General features: G+C 59.2%; 1 protein-coding gene across 4 annotated transcripts in view; it reads right to left on the bottom strand.

Moving 5' to 3' along the window:
• The window catches only part of PPP1R12B (protein phosphatase 1 regulatory subunit 12B), a 170531-nt gene that overhangs the window by 9405 nt on the left and 143533 nt on the right, over window positions 1-17593 (bottom strand). For all 4 annotated transcript variants that reach the window (XM_043485862.1, XM_043485863.1, XM_043485867.1 and 1 more), the window contains 5 exons: window positions 8688-8704; window positions 5996-6125; window positions 5244-5348; window positions 1677-1727; window positions 1020-1070 (listed from right to left, as the gene is read on the bottom strand). In XM_043485862.1, the coding sequence (XP_043341797.1) occupies window positions 1020-1070; window positions 1677-1727; window positions 5244-5348; window positions 5996-6125; window positions 8688-8704 (354 nt within the window). The remainder of the gene's footprint in view (window positions 1-1019; window positions 1071-1676; window positions 1728-5243; window positions 5349-5995; window positions 6126-8687; window positions 8705-17593) is intronic.

Here is a 17593-nt window from a genome sequence, read left to right as displayed (position 1 = left end):
AGGGCTCCCCTCCGGACTAGACGGCAGCCTGGCCTGGAGCGGATGAGGCCTGGCTCCTGAAGGCCCTGTTTACAGGGTCCTAGCTCAGGCCGTGTCCACGTGCCTCCTCAGCGCCGGCCTGTTCCCTAACGAGTGCCCTGACAGCAGCCCCAGACAGTGTAGCTCAAGAGTGGCAGAGCCCCTGAGGAACCAAGGCCCACCCTGCGGACTGGCGCATGGACGTGCTCCCCTTGGGGGGGGGGCACGCTCTGAGCGGCAGGCGGTGCGTCCGGAGAAGCCAGCAGCTGTGGAGCGCGGGCCCCACGCCCTCGGGAGAGGCGGCCCTGCTGCAGATACAGGTGGGCCCTGCCCGAAACTGCCCGGCAGCGTGGCCCGTCCTCCCTGGGACGCTGAGCCTGCCGCCTGCATGGGGCGCGGCGCCTCCCGTGTGCTGGAGCCGCTCAGACCGATGGGACTCCCGGCACCGGACATCACGTCAGTTTTGACCTCATCAGGCCCTGGGCAACTTTTTTGTAAATAACCAACCGTTTTAGGCCATGGGAACAATGAAGGTCTCCTGCAAAGGGCTCAGCTCACAGCCTGGTGCCTCTGGCTCCCAGGGAGGAAGCCCGAGTGTTTCACACAAGTGTGCAGCCCCCCCACTGTTGCCCGACGCCCAGGTCTGACGCAGTCCTGCCTCCCCCACCATCCTGTGCCAGTGTGTACAACTCCCAGGGCCTGAGGACTGATGGTGGGATGGTCGCTGCAGCTCCCCAGACCCCCAAACGGTCCAGGCGGAGGGCCCCAGAGTGGCCCCACCTGCAGCCTGTCCTCAGGGCCGGAGCTGGAAGTCCAGCTCTGTCCTCTCATCCAGACCCTTGGGGGAAGCCCTCAGAGGAAACCCTCTGGGTTCAGCTCAGGTTTGCCCCAGCCAGTGAGACGCCCCCTTGGGTTCCGAGGGGCCAGGCCCAGGCTCCCCTCACCAACACTGCGCGCCCCTCACGGGCCCCAGGGCTGCCCACAGGCACGTCTGTCCGTACCTTCATCTCCTCTTCCATCTCCGACATCTTCCGCTCCAGGGCCCGCCTCTCCTGTTCAACAGAGCAAGACGCTGAGCACCCCATGGGACTCATAAGGCAGTCAAAAGGCTGTCCCTCCGGCCCCGTGTAGCCAGAACCCCATGCCGTGGGAATCGAATGTAAAACTGAGCTGCTTTCCAAATTAAACACGGTAACAGGAGCAATGGGAACGTATTTTATACCCCAGGTCAAGGCGACGCTGGGGTTCATCAGTACATCTGACTTCTCCCAACCCGATAATGTCGACCCCCAGAAAGATCCTAAGTGTGCTTGGGAGGGGTCAGCAGCTGACTGAGAAGCCCCCTGCCCTCGGTCAGAGTGAGCAGGCTGTCTGCTCATGTTCCGAGTCATCAGACCTCCACCCAGGGCGGAGGCGCTGCTGAAAGCTCCGCTTCTGTTCAGGGGGGCGGGAGCGCCTGGGCACTGTGGCAAGCACTCTGCGGGCAGGTGAGTCTGCACAGCTCCACCTGCCCCAGTGATGCCAATGGCCCCCCGGACCCCTGCCCTGAGCTCAGAGGCCGCCTCGGGACCAGCAACCAAACTGCCGCCCGGGGGCAGAGAGACCAGCACCCACTGGGACGGCCGTGCAGAAGCCCCGCCTCCCCGATGCACACGCACCCGCTTCTCCGTCTCCAGTGCCGACGACCGGTCAGGGATCTTGTCTTGCTTCTGTTGGTGCAAATGGAAGGAACACAGTTGTTACTGGAGGTCTCAAGGCCAGAGGGCTCGTCTCGTCCAGCCCCCACCGGCCGCCCACGAGGTGGCGGACCTCCAGGTAGTCACAGAGCAGGCCAGGCACACAGGTCCTGACACCACTGAGACACACATCACCGCCCCTCCCAGTTCACAGAACCCCCACGGTGGGGGGTGCAGGCAGGGCCCCCTAAAACGTGACATGGCCGGGGGGGCAGGGACACGACTGCATAATCACCACACACACACAACACACCCACGCAACACACACACTGCATGCATACACAACACACACCCACACCACATACACATGTACACACGCCACACACATCCACACAACATGTACACCACACGCACACACACAACACACACGCGCATACACAACACACACCCACAAAACATGCATACTACATGTACACACACAAAACACACACTACATGCATACACAACACACACCCACACCACATACACGTGTACACACGCCACACACACCCACAACATGCACACTACATGTACACACACAACACATACCCACACAACACACACACACATGCATACACAACACACGCCCACACCACATACACATGTACACATGCCACACACACCCACACAACATGCACACTACATGTACACACACAACACACACACTACATGCATACACAACACACACCCACACCATATACATGTGTACACACGCCACACACACCCACAACATGCACACTACATGTACACACACAACACACACCCACACAACATACACACATGTACACACACTGCATACATACACCACACACACCCACACCACATACACGTGCACACACACACTACATGAATACACAAACATCCACACAACATGCACACTACATGTACATAACACACGCTACATGCATACAGAACACACACCCACACATAACACACCTACATCACATACACAACACTCCCCACCACACACATACATGTATATACACATACCACACACTCAGAGACTACATGTACACACACCCACCCACCACACACACTACATGCATACCACACACACGTACACACACAAGCAACATACCCCCACACAACACACATGTACACAGACACATTCACCACACACTACACACATATTACACAAAGAACCCCTCACAATATACACTAAGTGTACACACACAACATACATATACATCCACACACACAACACACCCACACATAACACACACCCACATGTACACATACAGCTTCACCACACACTACATACATACTACGCACACAAACACCCCCTCACACAATACATACTACATGTAGACACACATTCACCACACACAACACACACTATATACACACTACACATATAAGCACATTACACGTATATGCACACCACGTAATACATGTATACACACAACACACACTACATGCACACACACACGCTTCAAGGCCGCCCGTCTCGCCCCGCACCGCTCCTCCCTTCCCACTCTGGAATCTCAGGCCAGAGGAAACGGAAGTGCCCTTCTCCCGTAAAAGCCGAAGCACCAGGCACTCGTTCCTGCTCTGCCCGCTCTGTTCCGGGGACAAAGGCGGTGGTTTCACCGTGAAGGTGGGCAGGGTGGAGTCTCTCAGGTCTCAGTCCATCCGCAGACCTGCCTCTTGTGAACAGGACCTTCCTGTTTTATACACTGGGCTCGACGTTGGCTGAGATTCTATCTGAATAAGAGATCAGAACTTCACTGTGTGGATCACCCTCTACCTTTTTTCTCTATTTTGGCCGTGCTGGGTCTTCATTGCTTGGCGGGCTTCTCTCTAGTTGCGGCGGGGGGCTACTCTCCAGCTGCGGGGCGCGGGCGCCCCAGCGCGGTGGCGGCATCTCTCGTAGGGGAGCGCGGGCGCCCCAGCGCGGTGGCGGCGTCTCTCGTAGGGGAGCGCGGGCTCTGGGCACGTGGCTTGGGCTCCGGGTTGTGCAGTGCGGGCTTAGCTGCTCCTCAGCATGTGGGATCTTTGAGGACCAGGGATCGAACCCGTGTCTCCTGCACTGGTAGGCAGATTCTTTACCTCTGAGCCACCAGGGAAGCCTCTACTTTTATATACCTAATTTGGAGAGGGGCTAAAAAGATTCAGCCACCAAAGCTAAAAAGCAGAGGAGCTTCAAGGCTGGACTCAATGGGGCATGGGCATACCCCCAGGCCCCTTCCGCTCTCAGCATTTCAGAACCAGGCAGAATTTCTTAACAAGCAACAGACTGTTGATGATGACAAAGTGACTGTTTATGCTGAGCACCCAGCACAGAAACACTGAATAAATACAGAAACTGCGCTGGCGTTCCTGAGGAGGCTTCTTTTCTCAAATAGGGAAGGGCCAGTCAGAACCGGCAGAGACCTGGGATTTCAGGCTCCCTTCCGAGACTCTTGCCAGTGTCTCTGAAGCGCACGGCTGTCAGCCCCTCCCTCCGCGGAGAAGCAGGAGGAAAGATGGGGCAGGGCAGCTTCACCAGGCCCTCCTGCCCGAGCCGGGGCCGTGGGAGCCTTCTCACGGCTACTTCACCTGCACTGGGAGAGCTTAACCAGCTCACTCGGGCAAAGAACTTGTTTTGTTTTGCTTTCGTTTCACCCTAAGCCGTCCAAGTTCGGGTGGGCCTTGAGGACACGCCGTGTGTCCATGTGGTAACCATCTGCACACAGATGCGTGCGGCCGACGGGCCTCCCCCTCACTGTCCATCGAACGGTCCATTTTTGGTAAAGAGCAGAGGCTTGGCTTGCAGCACCAGCATTTCTTCTGAATTTCAGTAACTCGTATTTGGCAAAACAAAGCATATTCCGACACACCCAGCAAAGCAGTTGGCTAGAAAGTCCACACAGTTCCCCAGGGACGCAGAGGCTGAGTTTATCTTCAACAGCCTCCACGCAATCAGCGTCCCAGCTCGTGGGAGCGCTGCACCATGAAGCCAAGACCCGGAGGTCAAAGGAGGTGCTGTCGGAGCTTCTGCGGAGGAGGGAGTTGGGGGCAGGGCTCCTCACAGAACGCCCCCAGCCTCTGAAACATGCAGCCCAGGCCTGCGTGGCCAGCCCAGCAGACCCTTCAGGACAAACTTGGCTTCGGCCGCCATGAGCAGGCGGGGCCCTTCCAAGGTGAGGATGAAGGGCAGCCCCCAGGATGGGCGGCTCTGTGCTGCTGAGCCCCCAGAAAGCCCTTGGGGCATGCCCCCCCAGCCCTTCTCGAGGCATGCCCCCACCCCGGCCCCCTGGGCACTGGCACCCTTGCTCGCCCGGGGATTGGGAGGGCACTGTCCCCCCACCACATGCCACTACTCAGGCCCAGCATTTCTATCTTTGCTTTTGGACTCCATTCTGGGGCAGAACCGACAGCCAGCTCTGGTCTCCACCTGGCCTCCCTGGCAGACTCAAAACTCTGACCCTCAGGGTTCCCGGCGGCTTCCTGCTGACCCAACAGTGGCCCGTGTCAGGGGAAGCCCACCTCGCAGCCGCACCCAAGTCTGGTTCTCCCTCCCCACCTCACCTGTGCCATCTTCTCAAGCTTGGACTTCACGTCTGCCAGCTCGAGCTGGGCCTCCTGAAGTTTTGTCTTCAGCTTCTGGTTTTCGGTCAGGGCACTCTCGTAGAGCTGGGGAGGGAGAGAGGAGTCAGCTCCCCGAGTGGGTGGCTGGGGACACAGCGCCTCCAGCCAGCAGGTCTCCTGTTGCTGGAACCGTGAGGTCCAAGGGACTCAACTCAAAGATGACGCTCCCCTGTTGTAAGGTTAATCCCTGGGGCGGGGCACAGAGTGAACATGCTACTGTGTGTGTCTGTGGTTTAAAAATCTGGTTCCCACACAGAAGAGATCTGACGTTGGAGCCTCCCTCATGTGCGTACCCATTTTAGCCAAGTTTGGCCTAACGAGACAAACGTTTCAGTAACAAAAAAGTTTTTCCCGGCATCTTGTGCACAGGAAGGGTTTCGAGCTGGCGCTTTGAGCTGGGTTCTCTTCTGCAAGAAGTGAAGGAAACGAGCCATAAAATAGCATAAACCCTCAAACCAGAGCACGGTTACTGACGACGACCAAGCAGCGTGTGGCTGGCGTTCATGGGGCTCATGGAGAGCAAACGGCTTTGCTCTCCCGTCCACGACGCTCAGTCCTTGCTTCTTCCCACTCCTCTCAACACCTGACTCAGGGACATTTTTACTGTCCTAGAAAGGGCAGCCGGCAGAGAGGGGCGACCAGGGCGCTCTGCGGGGCTGTCCCGAGCGGGGCGGACCGGGGTAGGAGCCCACCTTCCTGTAGTCCCTGCCGCCGTCGTCCTCCGCGCGGCTGCTCAGGGTGGCCAGGCGGGCCTCGCGGGCCTCGCGGCGGGCTCGGGCTGAGGGTCGCTCAGTGGACGTGTCGCTGCCTCCAGATTCCAGCCTGCAGGAGACACAGTGAAGGGAAGCCGGTTCCAAGGACAGCAAGGTGCATGGGGAGACACTAAAGGGCAGTGGATGCTTTCCCAAGAGGCACTGAGCGCCGTGGGGCATGCCCGCCTGGCCAGGCAGAGGGCCAGCCTGCGCCCAGCACACAGTGGGCTGGGAGCTGGCGGTTTGGACGCTTGTGCGGGCTGAAATCTCAGAGCTTTTCACACTAGCTTTGGGGTAAATACCTTCCCTCAAGAGAGTGCTTTTAAAAGCAAGTTTCTTGGATCTCAGATGCTCTTATAAAATGATTCCAATGAAGTCAGAAACACGTGGGCCTGGCGCTCGAAGCTGGGGTGGGTGAGGAGGGCATGGGGCAGGCGAGCTCATTGTCCACCCCCTCTTCTGGACGCCACATGGGGGCGGCCGTGCCCGGGACGGGACGTCACAGCATGTAGGGGCTGCATGCTCGGGGCGGACGGCGGCTTCATTCCAGAACTGGCTGGTCCGAGAGCGGGTCATGGACTGAGTGGATCCCTAACAGTGTCCCTGTCTTTCTGGGGCTTTGCTGTCTCCAAGCTAAAATGTGGCCCACGGAAGGCCACATACAGCCTGGCCCTGCAGGGCTCCACCCTGAACCAAGACGCGTGAAGGCCCGGCTCCGGAGCATCTGCCTGTGGCTGGGTGGGATCCAGGCGCCAGAAGAGGCCGAGCCGGGTGGGGCACAGCGCCCAGCGAGTCCAAGGGCCACCGGGTCCTCACAGGGATGCTACGTCCTTCAGCAACATTCTTTCTCTTCTTTCATTTAAAAAACACCTTTTGTAAACAGAAATCCCTTCACTGACTTTCCTGATTACAAAATCAGGACGTGCTTGCTGAACAACTTAGGCATGGGTGTCAAAGTGTCTAAACAGAAAGTGAAAGTCACCCCAAGCCCTGCCCCAGGACAATCTCTGTTAACAGTTTAGTCTCTGTTCCTGCAGGATGCTAGACATGGAGGTCGAAACAGACACTTCTGTAAACAAATTCAGAGAATACTTTCTGTGTCTGCCTCCTCCTCCTCTCCCTACACCTGCTTGTGATGGCCGCGGGCACCCCACACGTAAGTAAAGACAAGTTTGCCTCATTAAAAAAAAGATGACTGTGGAGACTTCCGCTGCACGGCTGCATGAGCGCTGAATCCTCTGTTGAAAGGCCCACACCGTCCGTGCCAAGGCACTTAGGTCGTGTCTCACTTTGCGACCTCAGCGACTGTAGCCCGCCAGGCTCCTCCATCCACGAGAGGAGCAAGCAAGAATACTGGAGTGGGATGCCATTTCCTTCTCCAAGGCAACACTGACCTGTCTATAAGTCTCCGTTACTTTCTTAGCATAAAATTTTAGCAGTGGAACTGTTTGGTGAAGAAGTAAATATCCTGAGCATCCTACATACAGTAGGGCTTTTAAAACTGACGTGAAAGTTGGACTCTTTGCGACCCCATGGACCATACAGTCCGTGGAATTCTGCAGGCCAGAATACTATCGTGGGTAGCCAGCAGATCTTCCCGACCCAGGAATCAAACCAAGGTCTCCTGCACTGCAGGTGGATTCTTTACAAGCTGAGTTACCAGGGAAGCCTTAGAACTAATGTAAGCTGCAAGAAATGTTTTCCCCACTTTACTTTTGTCTCTTTACTAGCAGAGATTTGAATCTTACGTAATGAGATGGATTCTTCCCCCATGAAGCTAGAAAGTCACCTGTGACTTATGGGGCTGTCAGCTGGTTCCACCAATTTTGAGTACCTCACTGTTCTAATTGCATATTCTGAAGTTGGCAGGGAAATTTATTTTCATAAACGGCATTATAATGTAACAGAGTTCACAAGAAGTTAACTGGAGTAAAGCACTTCTCTCCACCAATCTGCAAAGTTAATTTTCTGTTGGGTTAGATGGGAACTGGATTTAACCTCTGCTGGTGCTGGCGACATGCGAGGGGAGAACATGCGCCAGTGTGTGAACTTCAGGGTCTAACAACAGGAAGCAGCGGCTCCGTCACGAGAGGGATCTGCCCCACGCCTGCCGGAACCACGCACCCCGTCCCTCTCAGATTCTTCATCAGAGGGATCACAAACCCGGGGACCGACGGTCTCCACTCTTTACTCCGTTCTTCAGGAAGACCAAGTCTGTGCCCTTAGATGCTCGGCAAACGTCACTGAGGACCCTCCCCACACTCTGACATGCTTCTTCAAGTTCTCAGGGCTGTAGCTCACTGGACAGACTTCCCCGGGCCCATCTGGGTACAGGGAGCGGGCTGGGGCCCCTGACCCAGGACCACGGGTCCGGCTGGCCGCTCCTCTGCCCCGAGCGCCCATCAGCACCTCTTGTGGCCTGGCTGCTTCCTGCTGCGACTGCCTGTCCAGCCGTCTGTCTGTCGGGACACTCACGGCCCCCGAGCCTGGGGAACCGAGGTGTGACGGGGACGGAGGGGCTGTGCGGGGGGCGAGGGAAGGAGAAGGGAGGACAGAGACACGCTGAGGCAGGCGCCGGTGCGTGTAGGCACAGAAGCGTTTACTCACGAGCGTGACGCGGGGAAGGCCTTACCTAGACAGTCGTTCATGCTGCAGAAAGGAGACAAACGAGAAGTCAGTGTTAGCCGCGGGCCGACGGCGACCATCTCCACTTACAAGTGTTCTTTCCAGACCAGACACCTCAGCGTCACAGCTGCAGACGCGGCAGCTTCGCAGGCTAAAGAAGGGCTGCTCAGCAAGGCAGCCCCACGCGCCCAGGACTCCCAAGACTTGCGCCCGGGGAAGGGGGGCGCATCTCATTAAGCTGGGGTTCAGCAACCTGTGACAGGACCACCAGCCCCCAACAAATGGCTCCGCGTCCCAGGACCACGTGGGCCTGTGACGGCCGCCTCTCTGCATCTCAGCGTCCCGTCTACCCATCTCCTTCCGTTCACACTCAGCCCTGCTCTCGGGGACGCCCTCATCTATTCCGTGAAGGCCCAGGACCGTCCCCACTCCCCCCAGGCCCCTCGTGAAGGGAGAGGAGAGCAGGCAGAGGCTCCCTGTCCCAAGTGGGAGAGCCTGAGAAAGCACCGAGACCTCACAAGGAAGGGGCTTAGAGGTTTCAGCTGGGAGCTCAGCTGCTTATAGTCACGGCAGACACCAGTGTAACAGTATGCCTGTTTCACACTTATTTTTGATCACAGATGACCTTTACCTTTATCTCCACTTTTCTAATAAAAGAACTCAAGCAAAAAACCAAAAATCCTCCATTGATGTAGATGTATTTTATTTTGTTTTCTAAGGAGCTAATAACAAGGTCCCTGAGGGGAGACAGAAGCAGGAGGACGATGAACAGGACGCGCAGTTTCCCGCCTGGCTGGGCCTTCCCGGGGCGCAGTGGCCCTACACCGCCCCAAAGCCGTCTGGGGATGGAGCCCCAGCACAACGGACCACAAGCCCCAACCTGCTGACCCAGGTGCAAGGTGCCGTCCCGAAGGCCTCTCCTGACCCGGGCTAACGCCCACCAGCTGTTTGCCACAGCATCCCACCGGACCTCCACCCAGACCTCCAGCTGGGAAGTGCTCCCTCGACAGGCCGAGAGGCGGCCTTCCTCCACGAATGGCACCGCGTCCCCTGGGTGACCTGCCGTGCAGCTGGGCTGAGCACCAGCGGAATAGACATGAGCATGTCTGGGTGAAGACCCGCTCCACCACCCATGGAGGAGGTGCTGCAAGGCGTGTGCGCTGTCTCCTGACCTGGGGCCAGACATCCCGAACACACGGGCCGGCTTGGGAATCCTCCTGACTCGCCCCTGTAATGGACCGGCCCTGCCCCTCCTCACCAGCCTAGCGGTGTCACCAGGGGCTGTGCTGGGGCCGGGGGGCTCACGGCCAGGGGCCTGCCCATCAGGACATGCCCTGAACCCCAGAGAAGCGAGGCCAAACCCTGGGGCCCCACCAAACGGAAGGACAGTGGTGCAGGGCCTGCGGGGAAGCCTGGGCGGCAGAGAAGCTGCGGGACGGAGCGATTCGGAGGACACTGGGGTTCCCAGAGCCGGCACTCGCCTTGCGGCTGGAATGAGCCTGAGGAGGCTTCTGAGAGCCCCGAGGGCAGGTGGGCCTGGACGGGCACATGACCTGGGACGCAAACCCGGCCTCGGACAGCACGGTGCTGGTGCAGAGACCGTCTTCAGAAACAACGGCCGTGCCCGGCTTCTTAATGCCCCAGGGAATCTGGCGTCTAATGGAAAAACACCAGCTACGTGTAGGGAGAGAGAAGTCTGGGTTTCTTGATAAAAGGAGCCGTCACTCACTAAGCCCAGCTCCTGGTCACCTGGACACTGCACCTCATTTGGAAGCGTGGGCCTGTCCCCGGGGGCGCAGGCTTGCTGGCGTGGTCTGGGGGCTGCAAGCCCGTCAAGGACATCACGAGGGGTGGGGGAGGGCCCGGGGCCCCCCAGCGGCGCCGGACCCACAGGTGAGGACAGACGCCTGGCGGCCCGTGCTCAAGTCAGCACGTCTCAGGAAGGATTCCCGGTTAGAGACGGTGCTGCTCTGCTGGCGGCCGCGAGACGGGCCGTGTGCTCTGTCTGGGCCGGAGGGAGACCGCTCAGTCTCGCAGCCTCTAGGCCCGGCCCGGGGCCCCAGCAGCAGAGAGGCAAGCTGCTCAGAGAGCGCGAGCACAGAAAACAGAAAGTGAGGGGAGGACCCGACAGACCACAGTTCAGAAACGCTTCCAAGCCAAGAAGCTGGTTGCTCCCGCCCATCCCTCCCGAATTCTCCCGCAGCGACCTCACTGGCTGGGGCCTGTTTCTAATAAGAGGACGAGCTGAGGGCGCCGTGAATTTACAAGGCCGTCCTGCAACGGGACGGGGCCAGGCTGGTTTTGATTTGTGAAATGTAGAGGCTCTCGAAACACCAGTGGCTGGCTTAGAAAAATCCCCACAAAAGCTTTTAGCTTGGAGTTACTGGGAGTTCAGGAAGGTGGATAATTAAAACCAAACTCCTCTGACCAAGTTTAAAATAAAATCGTGGCTCTGGAGGCCGGGCCCAAGGGAGAGGGACAGACCGCATCACGTGCCCACACCGAGACCAGCGGGCTGACCCCAGAGCCGTGGGAAAGCCTGCTTCCGCGCTCCCTGGACAGGACGCAGCGGGCGCCAAGCCAGCGTCTGCCCTGCGCTCAGACAAGGGCCCACCGCACACCTCGCTGCGTCCGAGAACGTCCACCAACACGGAGCCTCCGAGCCCCTCCCCACACAGACTCGGCCTCGCGCTCTGGGGGCCTGAACAGACGGCCCGGGGCTCCAGCTCGGAACAGGGCCTTCCCGAGTCCAGGCTGTCCCAGCATCTGGACTACACGTGGGGGCGGGGAAGGAAACCGTCGCTCTGTGCAGAGACGCTGGGTCAGGCACTTCCTGAGTCTGGGGAGGGGTGTCACCAGGTCTCCGCCGGACCATCTTCTCTTCCACACCTGCTGTCCGTGGGGGCCAGGACCCGCCCCGCTGTGCCCCCACGCAGGCTCCTGGCTGAGCCCCTGGGCTGTTCCTGCAGCCCCCGCCTCCGACAGGGACGCCTCACGCCCGTCACACTTCCCTGCTCCCCTGCCGTCAGCCTGGGATGCCCTGTGCTCAGGGCTGCGGCTGGGTCAGGCCCGCCGCGCCGAGGGCCGCGTGCCCACGACACAGTCCAGGGAGAAACACGTGAGCACAGTCGCAGGCCCCAGCCCAGGCCGGGACAGCAGCTCGGGGTGTTCTGGAAAGCCCCACGGTGAGAGACTCGGAGGAGCTCACCCCACACCCCAGGGCAGGAAGCGTCCACAGCACACGGCCCTGCAGCTGCGGCGGGCTGGCGGCTCACAGCCTGAGTCAGAGCAACGCCGGCAGCGAGTGTGGAGGTGACACTTGCAGGCAAAATCCAGCTTTTAAAAGTATTAAAGTACAACTGACTTCATTGCATTTTACTGCATATGGAAAGTAAACCAGGGAAGTCGAGAAACACAGGACTTACACTCAGCTTCTGGAGATATTTCTGAAAACTCTCACCGCCAGATCGTGACGAGCCATGTGGGAGGCTGGTGGGAATGAGGTGGCCGCTGTTGCCGCGCGGGCTCTGGCGCGTCTCCCCGTTGGCAGAGGCCCCCCTGCTGGCCCGTCGTCACGCCGTCCGGGCCGGCACCTCCCCTGAGCACAGTCCCAGCTCCCGAAGAATCCCCATGTCTTTTGTGCTGCGCTGTCATGGCTGACTCTGCGACCCCATGACTACAGCCCGCCAGGCTCCTCTGGCCGTGAGGGTTCTCCAGCAAGAATGCTGGAGGGGGTTGCCACGCCCTCCTCCAGGGGACCTTCCCGACACGAGGGTCGGGTGCAGGTCTCCTGCGCTGCAGGCACGTTCTTTACCGTCTGAGCCGCTGGGGAAGCCCCCCAGATCTTTTGGGAGCTCACAAAGTGCACCGATTGTAGAAGCAAATGTACGAACACACTGAAGTTTCCCTGAAGAGCCCAGGGCAAGCCCTCTGCGCTGAAACACTATCCGCAAGCTGTCATGAACGCGTGAACACGGCATCCTCTCCAGGCGGCCTTCAGGGGCAGGTGACGAGGACCAAGACCACAAGCTGTGCCCGCACGCGTGGCTCGTCAGGGGCCCCTGGCCCGCGCGGAACACGCGCGCACGGGCCCTGGGCCTGCACGGTGCGGGCACCGGGGGCTCCATCGGCACCAGCCTGCACTGCCCACCTGCTTGGCCCCTCAGTCCTTGGTGTGAAGGCTGCAGGTCGCCAGAGGAATCAGCTCAAGCGCACCCCTGCCCTCGAGCCAGGGTTTGGATTATTTGTAGATTTTGATTATCCAGGCTAATCCCTACTTACCCTCTCTAACCCATGGGCACTTCGGGTTATTATTTGACTGCCCGAACAGTTACACTCTCTCTCTGATAACCAGCCTCAAGAGGTCGAGGCTCTGACACAAAGACACTGCTCTCACAGGGAAGCGGGCCGCGGTCAAGTCCAGGCCCCCCGGGGAGGGTGTCCGCGCTGTGTCCAAGAAGGCGGCTGGGCTCGGGGATGGGACCGCGCTGGCCCCTGCGGGACACACACTCAGGACTAGAAACCAGAGGAACCAAAGGCCAGCCTGAGCCTTTCCCGTCTCCTGACCGTAACTGTCGGCCTGCACATGGGGGATGAGGCTGAGAGTGAGAGGCCGTGCTGGGCCCCTAAAACCATATCAAATGGGAGATGCGGGCCATGTTGAAGGCAGACTGGAGCCCCAGCCTCTCAACCCCACTGCCCTCTGCGACCCTCTGCTCCTGGGTTCTTCGGGACGGACGCCATCACTGTAACGGACAGATCTGGGCCGTGGCTCCCCGCAGGGGCATCCCGGGAGGAGCCCTGACCACTGCTGCTCCTCCCCAGGGCTGTCCTCCCAGCTGCTCCCCACGCGACATCTGCCCATGGTTTAGGTCACACATCTCAGTACTCTCTGCCTGTGATTTTCTCCTGAGCTTCAGACCAACCACTGCCCATCACCCCTGAGTTGCCCAAAGCACCTCTAACTGGACACATTGCAGTCTGGGGCACCCGGCTTGCCCCGCCGCTGGCTCTGTCCTGCATCTTCTCCGGAGCTGCCCACACCCGGGGTCTGGGGGTCACCCTGGGCACCCCCACCGGCCCTCCAGGCAGAGGTGCCTACCGCCTGACGGGCCTCCTGTGCCCAGCACCGCACCCGTGCCTTGACCGCAAGGCTCCCTCTGTCCCGCGTTTCCCCTTGTCTCCCCCATGAGCAGGCAGGCAAGTGCCAGGTCAGGATGGTGGGAGCAGGAGAAAGTGACACCTATGGAGTGCTGCTCACCGTCTGCTACAGGGGCTGGGGAAGGGGGGCAGGGAGACGCCGGGCTCAGCAGGGGGGGTTTGGGGTTGGGGTGGATGGAGACACTCGGCTCAGCAGGGGGGTGGGGGTGGGGGTGGGGGGGCAGGCAGGGAGACCCCGGGCTGAGCAGGGTGGCAGGCAGGGAGACCCCGGGCTGAGCAGGGTGGGAGGCAGGGAGACCCCGGGCTGAGCAGGGTGGCAGGCAGGGAGACCCCGGGCTGAGCAGGGTGCAGGCGGGGAGACCCCGGGCTCAGCGGGGCGGCAGGCAGGGAGATGCCGGGCTCAGCAGTGGGGGGGCAGGGTGGATGGAGATGCTGGGCACGGGGGGGGGCGGGCAGGGAGACCCCGGGCTCAGCAGGGTGCAGGCGGGGCGGCAGGCGCTCTGTGGGGTGGTCGCTCCCCTCTGCCCGGGGGCAGATGCTCAGGGGGTGGGCAAGCACTCCCTACTGTCAACCAACCTGACACCAAACATGTCCTCCTTAGTTTTTGTAGAGCTGGTTACAATTTTAGCTGGTAAAATGTTCCCTTTATTCACATTAATAGCTGGGGTGAAAAATATTATGTAAAATCTGTGTATTTTCTGTTGAGATGTAAGTCCTGAAGGAATAACAATCCAGGTTATGTGGGGAAAATGCTACTGATCTTGGTTTACAGATGCAGGTCAAATCCTATTATCATAAATACCAACCAATTCAAAGAAAATCTAATTAAAAGACTCCCAGGGTTCAGCTGATGTCCCACTTACTTCAAGACTATTTGGTACAACATCAGCTCAGCACTGCAGACGTTAGACTCTCAGGTATTGTCATCTCTGGGTATATCCTGTACCGAGGACTATTTCGGTAAATTAGCAAATAATAATTTGAGAATATTGACCACAGGTTACCTGGTTCTTGCTTTCAAGATGATTTAAAAATGCTAAACAATTTAAACTGACTAGTTTTTAAGATAATAGAATTTATAAACTTGAAACCCAATAAACATTCACAGTGATTAAAGAGCAAAAAAGTAGCTCAGAATTATTACTTTTTTTAATATTGGAAAATTACATCAAAAGGAAGTTAGTATGGCATCACTGACTGAATGGACATGAGTTTGAGCACACTCTGGGAGACGGTGAAGGACAGGGAGGCCTGGCGTGCTGCCCCCGTGGGGTCGCGGAGAGTCGGACACGACGGAGCACCACTAGCACGAGCCCGGCGCCTCGAGGAGCCGCTCAGGGCGTGAGGAGAGGCCGACCTTCAGGTGCCCATCAGTCAACGCGGGGCGGTGCCTGCCCGACTCACGCGGGACTCTGGAAGCTGTCTGGCTTTCCCTGAGCAAGGGGTCACAGACAGCAGGCCTGTCACTCAGGGACCGCCCCTCAGTTTTCAGACAGAGGTGCTGAGCTAGTGTGAGTCTAGTGTGAAAGTGAAAAGACTCTCACTCTCGGGGCAGCAGAGACCAGCGCTGTGGGTTAGGAGGGTGGGTGGCCTTCCTTACGGGGCTGGATTTAAAGCCACGTTTAGTAGTATAATCAGCAGTTCAGAGAATGAAAAATGTTTATTATTTTCAAACTACAAACTAGAGACAGTAAACGAGACCCTTGGCTGGGGAGGACATGCACTGTCCTTTGCATGTAAATGAGTATCAAGGAGGGTGTTAGTTGCACAATCTCTAGGCAAACGTTAGGTTATTACATTACCTTAAAAAGGTCGTAGTTTTACTGAGTACAGAAATGCTGAATTACATAATCTTAAAAGTGCCAGATGCTGCTGGGACTTCAGAAGCGTGATAAGACAGCTCAGTTTTCCAGTTGCTGAAAACTCACCCTGTCGTCTGTTTTCTGGAGTCAGAAATAACCCGTTCGAGCTGCAGTTTACAGGCTTCCTGACACCTCAGCGCAGCATGTCCCCAAAACTCCCCCACGAGAAGAGCCGAACTTCACAATCCCCCTGAGGATGTTTTCCTTACAGGAAAGGAAAATGGAAGCGTTTGCTGTTTAGCCCTTTGGACGACACTATTTTTCTTAGTGGGGGCTTCACGCCTTGGGCCTGCAGAACTGGCTCCGGCGGCGTGTGATCTCCGGCAGGACTGCCGTTCCCAGCAGGGTGCCCCAGGTCCTCTGCCGGCAGGGCCAGCGATTCTGTCCCTAAGGGGGCTCGGGGGCCCTGGCTCCAGGCGCTGGGGCTCCAAGGGCCCGCAATCTCAGTCTCCTGTGTCCCCACCATGTCCCAGAGCCACCCAAGCTCGTAACGGCCGTCTGTGAGCTGGGGGTCCTCAACCCTCACGAGTATTTGCCGTGTGCTTGCTGACGAGGGGCCAGGCCCGGTTCCGAGCTCTCTGGGGATGCGGGGGTGGCAGCACCCTCGGCAGGTGCCCTGGGCTCGGAACCGCGGCCCAGCGTGTCCTCGGGGCGTCTGTGCAGCACAGGCACCCTGAGGCGGCGTCGGGAGATGAAATCAGGGTTCCCCACCCGTTCCGAGTGTCGACAGCCCTGGGTTAGTCTGCCTGTCTGTCTGACACCCGAACGGAGCATGACTGCTTTCCGCAGCACAGACCCAGGCTGACGGATCCCGGGGCTGCAGCCGGCGGTGGGAGCCTGGCCGCCCCTGAGCCGGGAAGCCGCGCACAGGCCAGGTTTCAGCCCCTCTACCCCAGAGCCTTGACTCTCTCCACCATGGCCTCAGCCCGAAAGTCAGGGGCGGGTGGCCGTTGGGGACCGAGACAGGAAGCAAGCTGCAGCCCGCTTAGAGAGGACACAGGCTCCCTTGGCACGGGAAAAGGGCGTCCCTGGAGACGTGAGCGGGGTGCGGCCAGGAGGCACTGCTCTGGGAGCGTCCCCAGGGCTGAGCGATGCTGACCAGGGCTCCTCTCACCACAGAACGGCCCCGGCTGCCCCCACCTGTGGACCCTGCCTGGCAGCTGTGGGGCGCGGGCTCCCCAGCTCCCTGGGGATGACAGCAGCCAGGCCACGTGCAAGGAGGCCCCCACACTGTGACGGTGAGGCCCTGCGGTCACTCACGCTGAGAGGAGGACTCTGAAAACACTCAGGAGACACGCAAGACTCCTTCAGGACTCCCCTCCAAACAAGGGAGCTGTGACTCCCCCCCCCACCGAGGAGCCGCCCCGACCCCTGACCCCCAGCAGCAGGGCGCCCGTGGCCACGGACAGATGCACACCCAGGAGCAGGAGCTGCCGGGGCCGTGGAGACGCCACCCGTGGGCTGTCACAGCCGGCAGGGGCTCCTTCGGCTTCTCCAGCACAGAATTTCCTGACAGCCCCCGAGGACTGGGACCCCATGTCCGGAACGCCTGCCCTCGCTGTCCGTCACTCAGAGGTACCCCGTGCATACACACAGAGCCTGCACATGCCTGAGGCCACCGCACACACGTCCACAGCCCTGGGGGCTCCTGCCCTGGGGACACAGCACCGACCCGTACGTCACAGGAAGGGCCGCCACACACAGCCGGCCTCCACTCTGCCGTCGGCAAGGAGCTCCACCTGAGCTTTCCAAGGCCGTTTCAGGAACAGAAACCTCCCGTCGAGCAGCTCCCGGCCGGCTGTTTCCACAGGCCCTGCAGCACTTCCGCCCAGCCTGGCCCCACAGACCCCAGGGGCCAGCCCATAGCCTACCCCCGCGCCCAGACCCCAGG

The sequence above is a fragment of the Cervus canadensis genome, chromosome 13, assembly GCF_019320065.1.
Source record: "Cervus canadensis isolate Bull #8, Minnesota chromosome 13, ASM1932006v1, whole genome shotgun sequence".
Lineage (NCBI taxonomy): Eukaryota > Metazoa > Chordata > Mammalia > Artiodactyla > Cervidae > Cervus > Cervus canadensis.
Note: the sequence above shows the minus strand (reverse complement) of the source record. Positions and strands in the feature narration are given on the sequence as shown.